Here is a 17,907-nt window from a genome sequence, read left to right as displayed (position 1 = left end):
TTTTAAATACAAAAAATTACCGTACTACTGGGGTTATGACCATCTTACCTTTAATGACAAACCTTTTACTACGCTTAGAATTTCACCTACGGTGTTCTATATTTTTAGGCATTTGGCTGATACGAGAGAAAGTTGTTAATTAAATTGAAGATATGTTAATTAGGCAAGACGTTGGGGTAATAACATCTTATATTTTATTGTCTTGGATAAACAGTTAATTTTGTATGTGCATTTATTACTTGGAATTTTATGTGTTGAATTCAACAAAAACATGAAATATGACGCCTAGTACATACATCGTAATGGAAAAAACAGTATACCATTACTAACTGATAAGAGACTGCTAATGGTTATCTACTCGTTTAAATAATTGAAGGGAACTGTCTATATGCCAGCGAATCCTAAACTAGACACCTTATGATGCAGAAAATGTATAGTTTGAGTTCAACGTAGACAATCACGATTACATGTGTTTGACTAATGCATGCAATGCATCAATTGTACTGTGATAGACTTCGCAGTGCAGGCAGAGATAAAAATATGTTTCAAAGATTAGACCTTTACGTTGTACAGAAGGCGATGTTTTAATACTTCGTTTAAATTAAAGCCAATTTAGATACTCTATTCGTATTACACGGAGAGATAAAAAAATGAATAAGAAAACAAAAAAAGCGATTTAGAAAGAAATTAAATACAAGAAATGTAACGTTACCTTGACTGTTTAACGTAAGTTATTTTATGTAAATTAATAAATCATTTTACCTTTTAAGTAACGTACCGTTAGCTTGCATTTTTCGACACTACAAATTTCTTCCTGACATTATTTTACATTATTTTATGTATGACTTCTGGACCAAATTACATTTGATAATGACAAGTACTAAGGGCTATGCTGTTCAAATTGACTTTATTTGAAAAATGACGTTTCGACTACTCCAAGGCAGTCCTTATCAAGTCACTAAAAATTAATATACAGCAATGGTAATATAAATATGTATATAAAGATGTACACAACAGAAAACGCACTAACAATGTATATAAGTTTTATCTTTACTTACAATATTAAACAATAATCGCAGAGTGTCGTCAATGTAAAATGTTTATTCTACTCAACTGCGATATAGTACTATACATGGAAATTCTTTTTAAAGCTAAGTGAGAACATGTGTGTGTAGTACTACATCAGTGGTGAACCTGGTGTAGTACAAAATCAGCGGTAATTTATGAAACTGAGTTTATTTTTACTTTAAAGAATCAAACTCAATATCAAGGAAAGTGGCCACTAACCGATAAATAGAGATTGATTGATATAAATTGTTATGAATTATCAAATTATGAGAATTGTTATAAGTATTTGTTTATATAAAATTCAAAAACTGAGCTTAAACTTTGTGTATCTGTAACTTTGTTAACTGTATTATATTTTCTTATAAAAACCATTTCTGATATTAAACGCTTATAAAAATTTGGTTCATTATCTATAACTTTAAAATCATCAAAATCAAACGAGTGGCCACTGTCCTGTACATGATTAAAAATAGCTGATTCGTTCTTTTTACTTTTCACATCTCTCTTATGTTCATTTATTCTTTTTGATACGACTCGACTAGATTGACCAACATAACATTTATCACAATTTTTAAATTTAATACAATAGACTGAAAAAACTTTATCCTTATTTTTAATTGAGTCTTTTCCCAATTGGTTTAAGAATTTTTGTTTATTTACAGATTTAAAAAGGGTTTTATAACTTACTTTATTTAATAAACTTTTGAAGTTACTATCAAAATTTTTTATATACGGTAAAACAATATAGTTTTTGTTATCATCATTTAATTTTTTATTTGAACTATTATTATTATCATTTTTATTATTATAATACATAATTTTTTTTCTTCTCTCTGCGTGTTTTTTTCTGAAATCAGGTGGGTAATTGTTTTCTTTCAAAATTTCATATACCTTTTTTAGGTTGTTATTGTGATAACAAGTGGCTGACAATTTAATTGCACGATCGACCAAAGAATAAATACCTCCAATTTTTTGTGACAATGGAGAGTGTGACCAATAATTCAAATATAGGTTTGCATGTGTTGGTTTCTGAAACCAATTGGTTTTAATGCGTCCATTATTATCCCATGTGAAAGTCATATCTCAATAATTTATGCTTTTGTTATTAGGTGTCTCCATAGTAAACTGTATATGCTTATCGATTGAATTCAAATAATTTAAAACCTTGTTAGATTCTGAAATCCTAATGCAAGCCAACAAATCATTTACGTCAACTTTTATTAATTTAATTTCAAAGGGACCGAGAAATAATAGCATTTTTATAATGTGACGCATAACTATATCTGCAAGTGATGGGCTGCATGGACTTCCCATGGCAGATCCAAACTTTTGTCTGTAATTTTTGTTATTGAAGCTAAAATAATTATTCTCCATAATGAACCTAATGATATTTAGAAATGAAAAGAATTCTAAGTTAATTTTCAAATTTAAAATGTACCAAACTGATTCTAAAGCTACTTTTACTTATTCAAAATGAATGTTATTAAATAAAGCAACGACATCAAAACTTACGATACAAAAACCGTCAGGTATAAGGAAATTCTTAATATCATTCTTAAGTTCAAAACTATTTTTTACGTTATGAGGTGAAGGAGGTAAATTATTTTTCAAAAATTCTGAAACCCACTTTGATAAAAAATATGTGGGAGATCCTATATTTGAGATGATAAGCCTCATGGGCTGATTTGGTTTATGTACCTTAAATAAGCCATAACCCTTAGCCAAAAGACATTTGTCCCTTATTGTGTTAAAAACTTTTTTATTACCACTATCACTAAAAAGGTCTGACCCATTCAATTCATTCAACAGGTTACTTGTTTTATTGATTAAAGAAGGTAGGGGATTGTGCTCTACCACCTCATACAAGTTCTTGTCATTCAGACATTCTTCAACTTTATTGATATAGTCTTGCTTATCTATAATGACGAAAGCTCCACCCTTGTCACTTTTCCTGATCATTGTGTTTTTGTTATTTTTTAAAAACTTATTACAATTATTTAACATGTTTGATATTGATTTGTCCAAGCTACTTTTATTGTTATTTTTTATATGTGTTTTAACTAAATCTAGAATCTTAAACTTTATATTGTTACTAATACTTTGATTTTTATGTAATGGTTTATTTAGACTTTTAAAAAATCTAGATAGACTCTTTTGGTTTTATTTTGATTTTCAAAATCAAAGAAATTGAAATTTCTTCCTAGATTTATGCAAAATTGTACCTCTTCTGGTAAGTTAATAGTAGTAAGATTGTGTAACCATTTGGATTTGATGTTACTATTGGTTTTAGAGACTCTTATACTGTTTTTGTTGATGTTTGTTTTCTTTTCATAAGTATGTTTGTATTTTCTAAAATATAGTATTTTGAATTTGTTAGTAAGAATGTCGTCAAAGGTTTTTATACCTATTTTAGATTTGTAATGAAAAAATCTTTCAAAAATTTAAAAAAATCTAATACCTCATGTAAATATAAGAGACTTTTTAATTTTATCTAATTCTTTTTGTAAATAATTTTTATATATATTCATGTCTGAAATTTCCATTTTTAAAATTTTTTCTTTTATATTTGAACAAAAATTGTCATTTTTTTCTCTCTTTGAAAAACTGTAAAAGTATAATCTATCTATATTTTTGGTAACATTATTTATATGATTTGGAAATAAATTAAAATACTTACAAAGTAATAAGAAAGTACATTTACTTCTAGCTTTTCCAAATTCTTTATATAAATCGTAATAATCAAAAAGATTAATTCTAATCTTGTCATTAAAAACCTTACATGCTAAGTGTAATACTGTCGTTACGTTAACGAAGAGATGTGTTGTTAGAATCTGGATCAGCTGATCTCTTGGCTGTTTCCCTTTGTGTATCTCCCACATATTTTTTATCAAAGTGGGTTTCAGAATTTTTGAAAAATAATTTACCTCCTTCACCTCATAACGTAAAAAATAGTTTTGAACTTAAGAATGATATTAAGAATTTCCTTATACCTGACGGTTTTTGTATCGTAAGTTTTGATGTCGTTGCTTTATTTAATAACATTCATTTTGAATAAGTAAAAGTAGCTTTAGAATCAGTTTGGTACATTTTAAATTTGAAAATTAACTTAGAATTCTTTTCATTTCTAAATATCATTAGGTTCATTATGGAGAATAATTATTTTAGCTTCAATAACAAAAATTACAGACAAAAGTTTGGATCTGCCATGGGAAGTCCATGCAGCCCATCACTTGCAGATATAGTTATGCGTCACATTATAAAAATGCTATTATTTCTCGGTCCCTTTGAAATTAAATTAATAAAAGTTGACGTAAATGATTTGTTGGCTTGCATTAAGATTTCAGAATCTAACAAGGTTTTAAATTATTTGAATTCAATCGATAAGCATATACAGTTTACTATGGAGACACCTAATAACAAAAGCATAAATTATTGAGATATGACTTTCACATGGGATAATAATGGACGCATTAAAACCAATTGGTTTCAGAAACCAACACATGCAAACCTATATTTGAATTATTGGTCACACTCTCCATTGTCACAAAAAATTGGAGGTATTTATTCTTTGGTCGATCGTGCAATTAAATTGTCAGCCACTTGTTATCACAATAACAACCTAAAAAAGGTATATGAAATTTTGAAAGAAAACAATTACCCACCTGATTTCAGAAAAAAACACGCAAAGAGAAGAAAAAAAATTATGTATTATAATAATAAAAATGATAATAATAATAATTCAAATAAAAAATTAAATGATGATAACAAAAACTATATTGTTTTACCGTATATAAAAAATTTTGATAGTAACTTCAAAAGTTTATTAAATAAAGTAAGTTATAAAACCCTTTTTAAATCTGTAAATAAACAAAAATTCTTAAACCAATTGGGAAAAGACTCAATTAAAAATAAGGATAAAGTTTTTTCAGTCTATTGTATTAAATTTAAAAATTGTGATAAATGTTATGTTGGTCAATCTAGTCGAGTCGTATCAAAAAGAATAAATGAACATAAGAGAGATGTGAAAAGTAAAAAGAACGAATCAGCTATTTTTAATCATGTACAGGACAGTGGCCACTCGTTTGATTTTGATGATTTTAAAGTTATAGATAATGAACCAAATTTTTATAAGCGTTTAATATCAGAAATGGTTTTTATAAGAAAATATAATACAGTTAACAAAGTTACAGATACACAAAGTTTAAGCTCAGTTTTTGAATTTTATATAAACAAATACTTATAACAATTCTCATAATTTGATAATTCATAACAATTTATATCAATCAATCTCTATTTATCGGTTAGTGGCCACTTTCCTTGATATTGAGTTTGATTCTTTAAAGTAAAAATAAACTCAGTTTCATAAATTACCGCTGATTTTGTACTACACCAGGTTCACCACTGATGTAGTACTACACACACATGTTCTCACTTAGCTTTAAAAAGAATTCCCATGTATAGTACTATATCGCAGTTGAGTAGAATAAACATTTTACATTGACGACACTCTGCGATTATTGTTTAATATTGTAAGTAAAGATAAAACTTATATACATTGTTAGTGCGTTTTCTGTTGTGTACATCTTTATATACATATTTATATTACCATTGCTGTATATTAATTTTTAGTGACTTGATAAGGACTGCCTTGGAGTAGTCGAAACGTCGTTTTTCAAATAAAGTCAATTTGAACAGCATAGCCCTTAGTACTTGTCATTATTTATTGTATTATTAGCTGTTCTTGGAATTGAACAATATCTCAAATTACTTTTTTTACGGGAACACAAAAGTTTTTCTGTATAAATAGAGAAGTTTCGTGTTTACTTAAAGTTTTATTTGGCTCAAACCGTCTATAAGAAAGCCATAGCTTTTTGCTGTCATTACTATTATCTAGCAATCCACCATAATGCTATCATAGCAGTTAATACAGCAAGTTGAGTTTAAGGGTTACTTAATCAAGCTTTTCTTTAGTCCACATAATTAAACTTTTCTTATATTAAGGCAGTTACTTTGTTGCAACCTTTTAGCACGAGATTCTGAAGATATTTTCAGTATAATTAGTTTGTTGAACTAATATATATATATAAACATTCATGGGAATATAACTTTAAATAAAATACTTAGTGCCTTATAAATATTACCTATATTAACAGATCATACTCACGTTGTTTCTATCAGCTTGAATATTTTGATAATAATGTTGTTCTCCAAATATCGAATCTTTCATCACAATGTGCATTTTTTCTGGACTCACAATCCGAAATGATGTAATATTAGTTCCTCCGTGTTTAAACTCACTGAGATTAACTGTATGAAGATCCTAAAATACATGTTTTTCTTACATAGCTATCATTTGAGACGTACATAAGTAGAAAATCCTCTATATTATGTAATTTAACTTTCATTAATTTAAACAAAAAGTCTTGAAAAATGATTGAACAATGCAATATCTAGATTACAGAAAAACGATTCTAGATGAAATATTTTTAACATTGTCTCGTAAGGTTATATTTGGCTAGAGTCCTCGTTAATATAATATAATATTTGAATTTAAAATAATCAGGTTTTTATGAGATCATAAAAAATAAGAAAGCGGCCAGACAAAAGAATATTCTCCATCGTCTAAATTTTTTAAATCTGTTTTCAAAAAACAAATGAAAAATATACACTCTATGGACTGCTATGCCATAAACCGATATATTTCTTAAGCTTTCCAGTTTATCGTCATTTATAATAACGTTAAAAATCAGAATTTAAATTGAGTAATGCCAAGCTTAAACAACATTATTTGGAACACTCAACTCTAAAAAATAAAAATTAGTTTATTTAACAAAATTAAGAAGATTTATAATTAAAAAAAATATATGTGTAGAATAACGTATACAGAATCACATATAAATGTTTAAAAAATCGTCTAGTACCTTAATACTAATTATACTGAAAGATGTCTAGTTCCTAAGAAAATAGTAAATTGTGTATTAAACGCTATATAAGGTCTTAATGCAGACCAGTAAATAGTGGGAGCAATTTGCATTTATTAATTAACTAAGATGCATTCTTATTAACACAAATATGATAAACTTCGTATTTCAGTTGGCGAAAAAAGAGCAAATTAAGTGGTATAAATGCACCACGCAGGTCAGATTGAAAAGTTTAATACTACGCCTCTGTACACTTTGTGCTTTTCTGATAGAATAACAAGTTTTGAGTTAATAAAAATAAATTTTATAAAATAAATGTTATGAAAGGTTTTATAGCTTTAAAGTGCTTCCAAAATAACTACAAGGAGATTGTATCAAGTAGTTAATTAAACTCAAAATAAGAAAAGAGACGCGTTGTACGTAACTGATCACAGCCAAGGACCTACTTCTTACTGTTGACCAACTTCCTTGATTAGAACTCTACAACTACTCCAACTTTAATATCTCATCTCTTTATCTTCTCTGCCGGGCCAAAACTAAAAGAGGCGCATAGACGCATATTTATATGCTATTGTATGTAACATAGTAGTTTATCAGAGTTCTTTCAATGTTATGATAGATTGTACACTGAGGAAAGTAGTCTTAGGAAAAGCATTATAACTATACTGAAAATTATTGTACTTTTTTTAAAAAGCTGAGATATACTAGCTTGATAATGCAAATTGTTACGCTTATAGTAATTCTCACTACAATTAAAATAATAAGCATTATGAAGTAGCCCTACCAAAATTATTATACCGAATAATAGAAATTACTATGTCTTACATAGTAAAAACCGTGATGGAGTTGTTCTTACTTAACAATATATATTTGGGGCACTTGCTATCCAACAAAGAAAAGTTAATTATTCAAGATGATATGAAACAGATAGGTCATAAATATTTTTATGTGTGTTAGCACTTTATTTAGTATGAACTTTATTTGGACTAGTTTGGAAAAATTATAGAGTAAAATTATCGTTCTAATCGTTGTAACAGTTCTCATATTTTATGAAAATTTATTTTACATTAAATAATGTATCAATGAAACTTCGACAAACAAACATTAAAAATGCTAACTCATGCCAATGTTTTGTTTTAAGGAGACATATCTATAATTTGATCTGCAGGTATTTCAATATTACGATAAGCATGTAATAATGTGCGACTAGTCAATCCATCCTGTGTAATTGTGAATCTTAACCATGTTTTTAGTATTCAAAGGTTAGAAAAAGTTCCCTTAGCAGTCACTGCTGAGAATGGTAAAGTTATTATGACCCAAAATAAGGAATATATACATGGGTTAATATCTTTATCGCAAGACTTTAAGAGATCCATTGCACTGCGTAAGCTTGTGTAAGACTCTAGCTTTTATAACTGCTTCCAAGACTCCAGCTCTCACATCAGTAGTTGGTTTAAGAAATTGGCCAGCTTATTGTATTGCATCGCGCACATTTCAATAATCAATGAAATTATTTGTTGGATAATTTTTACTGTTAGCCTGCCTATCAACTTTACGAGACAACTTTAAATGAATATCTTATTCCTCGGCTATTCCACAAATCTCTTTGAATAAGGAGTGAAATATAACACCACACAACTCGCGTTTGCAATCAAGAATTCTTATAGCATCGCTTATCATGTCTTGTGCCGATTTTAAATCAGTTCTTGTTCTTTGAAAAAAATGTTCTAGCTGGAGTCGAGGAAGATAGCAAGTCTGATAGGCAAAACTATTTTTAGTACGAAGTTCTTTATGTCGCGTTACTCGGGGGGCTGGAATTTTAAAACCGACAGATTTTTTTTTTTTTGAAACGAAAGTGGTTTCACCCGAAGTCTCTTCCTCTCAAGTTTCCCCCCTTACCCCGCCCCCCTTACAAACTGTTCTTTATACACTTCCCCTCTCCCCACTATATATATATGTGTATCTGCCAACCGTGCCGTGTTACTCTTCTGCACATCTTTACCCACCATTCCCCCTCACACACCCAAGCATTCAATTTTTAAACAAATTTTAATTTTATTTTCTAACAATAATTTTTATTTGACTTTGAATTTTTTTCTTTTACAATTCTGAAAAAAAAAAAAAAAAAAAAAAAAACATTTTCCAATATAGGGATCAAATTCCTCGACCTCCTGCATAAAGGTCCGGTACCTTACCTACTTTGCTATGAGCACTGCCAACTAGAGAAATCCGTTTTCTTGTGCTTATGGTGTGTTTCGTAACTATAACATTCCATTTTTAAATGTATTCACTGATAATACATTTAATTCTTTATTTGTTTTATAAATTATGTATTAGTTTTCTAAATAATACATCTGAAAAAAAAAAGAAAAAGAAAAAAATTAAAATAAACATGTAGAATAGAGTTGAAGAACGTATCAATTGAAAAACGTATTAATGGTTTTTAAAGGCACTTATTTCGAATTTGACAAACCAATTATGTTACAATATCACATAATAATATAAATAAAGAAATTTATTCAATCAATTATAAATGAATTATGTAAGATCATTATATAAATATATTTCGAGTTTCATATCATTTTAATGGTTTTTGTGGGCACTTATTTTTAATTTGATAATTAAATAATGGCACAATGTCATTGAGTTATTATTTAAAAATAAAACAAAAATTGTATTAATGGGCTATAAAATCGCAAAAAAAAGTGAAAAAAAAAAATTTTTTGAAATTGATAAAATGAAATATAAATATAACATTAAATAAAATTACTAAAGACATGAATAAATACAATGGAATAAAAAAAATGACATAAAAAAGGGAATGGAAAAAAAAAGATTAAATATGAAAATAAAATAAGGAATTAAATGAAGGAAATACAAGAAAATGACATAAAAAAAGGAATGGAAAAAAAAAGATTAAGTATGAAAATAAAATAAAAAATTAAATAAAGGAAATACAAAAAAATGAAAAAAATGTAATAAAATGAAATATGAAAAGAAATAAAAAAATAAATAAAAAAAAGAATGCAACAAGAAATAAAGAAAAAAATGAAACAAGAAATTAAAAGAAAATAAATCAAATAAAAAAATTATAAAGGAAATTAAAACAACAAACCAGGGGGTATTAATGGGTCATGGGACCCACAGTAAGAACGAAGTTCTTTAAACATGAGATGGGTATAGACACAATTTCTCAGGTAACAAGGGGGTTGCCAGACTCACAGGAATAACGCAGCTCTGTAAACGTTAGTACTGCATTCATGTTGTTTACTAAAATGAAAACTTGAAAAACGAATGGAAAAAAAAAAACAATAAGTAGTTTAATACTCACGATGGTTAAACTTCGTGAGAACGTCGTGCATCAATACGGTACTCATAAAGTTCAACCATGGTGAGTATTAAACTACTTATTGTTTTTTTTTTTTCCATTCGTTTTTCAAGTTTTTATTTTAGTAAACAACATGAATGCAGTACTAACGTTTACAGAGCTGCGTTATTCCTGTGAGTCTGGCAACCCCCTTGTTACCTGAGAAATTGTGTCTATACCCATCTCATGTTTAAAGAACTTCGTTCTTACTGTGGGTCCCATGACCCATTAATACCCCCTGGTTTGTTGTTTTAATTTCCTTTATAATTTTTTAATTTGATTTATTTTCTTTTAATTTCTTGTTTCATTTTTTTCTTTATTTTTCGTTGTTTTCCTTTTTATTCATTTGTTGTTTTATTATAGAAATAAAGATATGTGTAATGCATTTGCTTTTGCAGCAGTCTTATTATCACCCCATGCTGCACTAGAATCTAATGCTGATATTATTTCTAGTAGTGTGTACCTAAACTGTATTATACCATTGTGTCGTTTAATCCAGCGTGTTTCATAGACCTGAAAGTTGATTTTATAATACGAACGGCATTTCTTACAGCTGGTATCTTTAATGATAAAGAAATCGATAAATTCAGTACAGCATTATGACAAGGCGTATGCACTGCACTAATTGTTTTTTTCATTTAATTTAAAGCAGTGCCACAAATTTTTGACACCATGACGCTACAGGTATCCATAAAAACGCCTACATAATTTTTGATATCTCAATTTAACCTCTGCGTTGCATCAATAACTACTTTTCTTAATTCTTCTCTGGTCAAATTTAATTTCTAAGGATATTTTTCGGCTTAAGGTGATTTGAATATTACATTGTAGCAATCTATGAATTCTACAAATAATTCTTTCATGACTTTATTTAGAATGTACCTTAGAAATAACAACATTTATGAGGTATAAGAAACGTCAGCCGTTTTATCAAAAAACATCCCAAAAATTTTTCCATCATGTATTTTTTTTATTTAATGCGACGGAAAAGCTTCTCGGAAACAATGAATTAACTTTCTTTCAGGTTTTTTACTTACAAACGTTACCCAAGAAGAACTTTGTTACAGATAAGAAAACAATTTATTGTTTCCTGCGTTGGCTTGATACCTTCGAAGTTCGCAAAAATCACTTTTGTTCATTAAGCTTTCAATTTTAAACGGCCCGTCTCTGTGTACTTATAGTGATATATGATGTCGATTACATAAAAAAAATGGTTTAACAATTTGTTTTAGGCGTTATTGGTTTTCAGTTACCTGTCGTAGTCTTTCGGTATTTATTTGATGTTCCACTTATAACTGATAATCATTACTTACTTTAATGACATCATTCGCAATAAGTACTTAATTTTCGTGATAACAACTGATTTTGTGACGATTTTAGAATCCATATTTCTTTGTTAGCTCACTGAAGTAATGTTGGGGGAAGTGATGGGCGCACAAGCCGATGGAGGGCCATATTGTTACGAAATTCATTTACATTCGTGGACATAAATAAAGCACAATGCCTAGAATAAAATCTTTATCCAATTTTAGAAAATACAAACCACTCAAAGTTATCCAAATGTTTATGGCTTGCAAAGCACTTTTCTACATAACCTTGCTTATTATATTTCAAACATAAAAAAAATTTATTCTTCAAAGAAAGCCAAGGATTTGAAATCAAGATTTTTTTGTTGAATTGTTTACAGGTTTCCTAACTATTTCGAATATTAAAAGAAAATTCCTTGTGGGCTGAATCATTTCAATTTTCATTCATCTTCTTGACTTCCTGGTAATTGCATTTTTCATTACACTTCTCAACTGGCAAAGGAGCTGCAGGATTATTTAAAGTTGACGTAATCTTGAAATCAAAATTTTGAACTGTAGCACGTGTTGGTTCATCGGAAACGCATGATTTTTTAGATGACTGAAAATATAAGTCAATCGATTTAGTGCTCTTTTGTTTGGCCTTGCAACTTACATTTTTCATGTTAAAAAATATTTAATTATTGAGTTTTGATATAAGTGTTTAAAAAAAGTCTTAATCTTATTTTTTAATTTTTGTACCAGAATGTAAAATATGTCAGACGACGATCTACATGTAAGGATAAAATTACCCTAAATGAACGCCTATTAGTCGAGAATATTGTTTTATTAAAAATTGTTATTTGCTTCAATTTTGTGTGTAAATAAAAAAAATTAAGACTAACAACTGCGATCGAAATAAATCGATACAATTTGCACACCCTTACACTATAAGACATGAAAATTTTACGTTAAAACTACAGTAGATAACAAAATAATTGAAGTTTTGGTTAAGCGATCCTACGCATAGAGAGATGTAGGCACAGGCTAAGTGAAAAAGAAATCGATGCACTGCACTGACTGCTGACTGCACAAGAAAACAACGTTTACCGTAGCCCTAAGTTACATGCGTATATCAATTTGTTTTCAGTGCATCATAACCTATGTTAACATATCTTCATGTGAATTTCATAAATCTATACATTGGTTATACCCAACTTCATGTATATTAAACTAGGAGCTCCTTTACTTTTCACTCTAGTTAGCGCAGTGCTGTACTTAGCTTAATGCAAACATAATTAACACGTATAGGTGCGCGAAACGTACTCAACACATTATGCATGCGACTCGAAAAACCGATATATGATGTAAGTATGAGGTGCGTAAGATAAAAAGAATAAGGTCACGGCTGTATCAGCTCTTTACTAAAAAAAAAGACAAAAATTTCATCAAGTGTGCATGGAAATATATGCAACTTTTAATCTAACTCTACACATAACCTTCTGTAGAGTAACTATAGTATGGTAAATGGAGTTTCAGTAAATAAAGGTTCAGAGTTCAAGAAGTAATAGCTAGTCAATCTGGTCAAAGACATTGCAATAGGAACCAAAGAAGTAAATAAGAGTAAGGAAACGACGAGAAAGTACTTCGTAAATCAAATAAAGTCACAAAAAACAGTGGTAGATATGCAATTTATAAAACAAAACCATTCGCTAACATCTTGGGAGCATAACTTTTTTGCATAAGGTCTTTGAAACTACGATTCGAACGTGTTTGAATACTTAATGATAACTGTAGGTTAATTATACATTGGTTTTGTATTGTAACAGCAAGTTTTAAAATTTAAAGTCGTTAATTTCCTTGCCATAGTCAGTCTTCAACTTACTTAACGCTTCCATCCTTTAATATAGACTGCATCACTAGTAACATCGAGAAAAACCTATTATAATAATCATATACTCATAACATGTGTTTTTACTATCTAGAGGCTGCATCTTTAAAAGATCTGCTCTTCAAATCTTATCTAAGAAGAGCATATCAAGTTTTTCACAAGGAAAATGACGTTTGGCTTCCTTGGAATTTTTTTTAACAGTTCATCACAAATTGAGCGTTGCAGCAATACATTAATAAAATTTTTTATTATGTTACGTAATAAGTATTTTTTTTTAACCTCCTCTCACAAATACATAATGCTTCTGAAAATAACTAATATTTCCTTGTTATTTTCTTCTGCGTTGTAATAAATGTTTCAAAATATTTTCTTGTTTGTAGTTTCATTAACCTGTCAGTTATAGAAAATCGTTTTGTGTCTTTTATAATTTTTTTATTGAAAAGATTTTCTACAACATTTGAGTTTGTATATTCCGTATCCTTTTTATACTGCAAACATAAGATTGAATAACTTTTTTGAGTAAAGGTTTTCATATAGTGTTCACGAGGGAAGGGGTTTTATGCTGCTCCCAATCCAGTTCAGTCGTGTAAAGGTGGAAGTAATTTACGGCGGAAAATAAATATAACGCAAATGTGCAATAAAAATATTTACAATATATTTACAGTGCTTAAATTATAAAAATGTGCTCAAGTGAAGGCAAGCGGAGAGAAGCTTTCTCTGCCGCCGCGGCGCGCTAACTAACATACTATGCTCGCAGAGCAATATTTATAGAGACAAAAGTTAAAGTAGAAATTCTAGTACATTGATAAATAAAGGTACAAGAGTAAAGGTAAAACGGTCTCTTGGGCATTGCAAATGTACGCGATGATAAAGGCGTATGATCGGAAAATTACTTCAACTTTAATACAAGAATAACAAACGTGACGCAATTTGAATTTAGAAAAGGTTTGTCGGCAAATATTCAGGTACAAAACTGAACATACCGCCCGCCATACTACGGTTCGGGGTAAACGGAGTATTAACAATTAGCACTGCACTTATGTAAAACAAACTTAGAGTCTGTATTTTGAAAATGTCAATAATGTAATGGACCGGAAAGCGTCCAGCCAAATATGGTGCGCTGGGCCATGGGTGTCCCAGGTAGTCCGATGCGTAAGCCCTCTTGAAAAACTCGTGGAAGCACATCAGCTCCTAGCAGCAACTCGATTTCCGTCAGATCGGCTCGAAAGTCGTCTGCAAGCTCCAAACCCTGTAGATACTTCCAGTCGCCTGGAAGCTTGAAGTTTCCTGACCTGTAGCTGGATATGAGCGAGAGCACTAGAGCTTCGCACGTGAGCTTCCCGTCGCTAACCATGGAGGCGAGAGTAAGGTAAGTTTTTCCATGAACTCGCGGAGTCTTGATGCCACCGATGCCAATGACCTCCATGCTGGCCTCTTCATATTCCTGGCGAAGTTTACTTAGCAGGCTCTTTGCAACAAAGGATCGCTGAGAGCAGTTGTCGAGCATGGCACGAGCGATGAGTGTGCGTCCGTCCGGGCCTTGAATTCGGACGAGCGCAGTAGGCAACAGCGTAGTGTTTGAAGAGTCTGGCAATGCCATCCAATGACAGAATACGCGACTCCCTTTCGTGAGTGTAGCAGGCCATGCAGAAGATGCAAGATGCACTGTAGTGGCAGGATTCTCGTGCAGCAGCGTATGGTGATGCCCGTTGCAAGTTAGGCATCGTTTGCTTGATTTGCAGCTTGCGAGTTTGTGAGCACCAAGGCAATTATAGCACATGTTCTTGGCCTCAACAAACTGTTTGCGTTCATGTGGCGATTTTGCTTTGAAATCGGCACAGCGTAGTATGAAATGCTCACCTTGGCAAAAGCGGCATTTCTCCGTAAAGGCGGCATATGCGTGCGAAGTAGAAGACGCCGTCTTGTCCTTCTTCCGTGTTGCCTTCTCTGTAGAAGACGCGACGATCTCGAGCATCGAGATGCGTTGTTCAATGAAACGCACGAGCGTTTCAAGTGCAGGAGGCTCGTGGGTACTGCTGAGCGATGACTCCCATTCTCGGAAAGTTCGAGCGTCGAGTTTCCGAGCTGTAACAGCGACCACCAAGTCATCCCACTGGTCCGTCGGACGCTTAAGCTGTTTAAGTGCAGCCAAGGCATTTACAGTGCCACTGAGCAATGCCTTGAGTTCGAGCGGCGATTCGTTGCTTACAGCCAGCGCGGCTAGCAAATCGCGAGTTAGCGCGGCAATCAAGCGCCGCTTGTTTGCATAATGATCCTCCAACCTTTTCCATGCAGCCTCGAAGTTGGCGTCGATTACCTGGATCGTCCTTAACAATTCAGCCGCCTCGCCTTGCACATGCGTCTTGAGGTGCTGAAGCTTCTCGACGTTGGAAAGTCGAGAATCGTTGACTATGATCGCAGAGAACAGATCCTTAAACTCGAGCCAGTCGTTGAAATGTCCAGAAAATGTGGGCACAGCAATGGACGGCAGGTTGCGAGAGTTAGCTGGTGGAACAGGAGCTGGGTCTGATGCGGGCGATGCAGGAAGTTTTCCGAGCTGTTCAGCCAAATTAGCTGCCGAATCGAGGTAAGCTTCTTCGGCGATTTCGTAGCTGTTTTCATCGAAATAGCCGATGTCCTTAGTATCGTCTGGAGCAATGTTGAGAATCCTGGGATGAGTGTCCTTGAAGTCATCCCAGTTTATTCGTAGTTGCTGTATACGGCTCTCGATGATTTCACGAGTAAACTTATCCTTGCCGCGCTTCTTGAGGTTTTCGTAAGCATTGCTAATGCTTTTGTACAACTCCTGTTGACGCTTAAGTAAAATTTTGAGTTCCTTGACGTCTGCCATGACGCAGTCGATGTCGCGATGAAGCGCTTGATAATAGGGCTGAGTGTTGGCAGCTAACGACCGCCCGCCTTGGCAAATTCAAGCACGGAGATTATGCACACACTCTGATTCCTTAAATGACTCACTACTGCAGCTTCGCGAGAGCGCGTTCACCTACACGGCATCAAATGGTCAAGGCAAAATTCAAGGCTTCACTAGCACATATCCACTCCTGCACTGACCGTCGGTCCCTGGAACCACGCTCTGCTACCAAAAATGTTCACGAGGGAAGGGGTTTTATGCTGCTCCCAATCCAGTTCAGTCGTGTAGAGGTAGAAGTGGTTTACGGCGGAAAATAAATATAACGCAAATGTGCAATAAAAATATGTACAATATATTCACAGTGCTTAAATTATAAAAATGTGCTCAAGTAAAGGCAAGCGGAGAGAAGCTTTCTCTGCCGCCGCGGCGCGCTAACTAACATACTATGCTCGCAGAGCAATATTTATAGAGACAAAAGTTAAAGTAGAAATTCTAGTACATTGATAAATAAAGGTACAAGAGTAAAGGTAAAACGGTCTCTTGGGCATTGCAAATGTACGCGATGATAAAGGCGTATGATCGGAAAATTACTTCAACTTTAATACAAAAATAACAAACGTGACGCAATTTGAATTTAGAAAAGGTTTGTCGGCAAATATTCAGGTACAAAACTGAACATATAGGTTTTTATTGTATTTTACTTTTTATTTTTCTTTTATATATGCAGGAGTTAAACTTATTTCATTATTTTTCGTGTCCATATTCCCTTCACTTTTACTGCCACTAGCCTTCACTTTTACTTTTAAACACCATGCCAGTATCTTTAGGTTGTTCTCAAGTTTTGGTTCTTGTAACTAAATTGATTTAAATAGTGTTCAAGTTGTTGCAGGTTTCGAGTTAATTGTTTATGTTTTTTTTTTTGTTACAGTAATGAGTTTTTTGATAGAACCAGTTAACGGCTTCAAAGTAGCGCTAGGTATTTCTTTAGTCTCATGTTTTCCAAACTTTAACTGTTTGTAACTTGTTTTACAGCTTCTGTTGTCTCTATTTATTAATTTATTATGCATATGGTATTGCTTTGATGTTTTTGTTGAACTCTAAATTTTTTACTATGAACGTCTTGTATTTAAGGCAAAACTGTCAAAATTCAAGTATGTGACGAATCCAGATAAGAAGAGTTCATTCTGTTATGTTGTCCGATGCACAAAAAAGCCTCTACATTATTCATTTTTTAATAAGCTCCATCATTAAAAATCATAGTAAAATACGGTAAGGCACTATGGAATAAGACCACTACCTTACGTTTACTAAAATAAAATACCAAGAAAGATTAGTACTGCACATCATCTACAAGTTCTAATACATCTGTTGAAAATTTGTTTAACGTTATTCCATGACTTTGAATATACATTCTGTTTTCGAAATTTCTATCTATTTTTTAACATTCAGTTTGACTATAAGATACAGATCTAGTATTGTATAATAAAAAATTACCATGTCAATTC

The 17,907-nt window shown here is 31.6% G+C and overlaps 1 protein-coding gene across 1 annotated transcript in view; it reads right to left on the bottom strand.

Annotated features, from left to right (window-relative positions):
* Positions 1-17,907, bottom strand: part of KaiR1D (Kainate-type ionotropic glutamate receptor subunit 1D) — a 1,638,136-nt gene that overhangs the window by 1,263,554 nt on the left and 356,675 nt on the right. Inside the window, exon 14 of the mRNA XM_089592467.1 lies at positions 6,233-6,388. Within this exon, the coding sequence (XP_089448593.1) occupies positions 6,233-6,388 (156 nt within the window). The remainder of the gene's footprint in view (positions 1-6,232; positions 6,389-17,907) is intronic.

The sequence above is a fragment of the Copidosoma floridanum genome, unplaced genomic scaffold (genome assembly GCF_036245765.1).
Source record: "Copidosoma floridanum isolate Cflo_tuat_1 unplaced genomic scaffold, Cflo_Japanese_pri ptg000017l, whole genome shotgun sequence".
In the NCBI taxonomy this organism is placed as follows: Eukaryota; Metazoa; Arthropoda; class Insecta; order Hymenoptera; family Encyrtidae; genus Copidosoma; species Copidosoma floridanum.
This window is presented reverse-complemented; position numbering and strand designations above follow the sequence as displayed.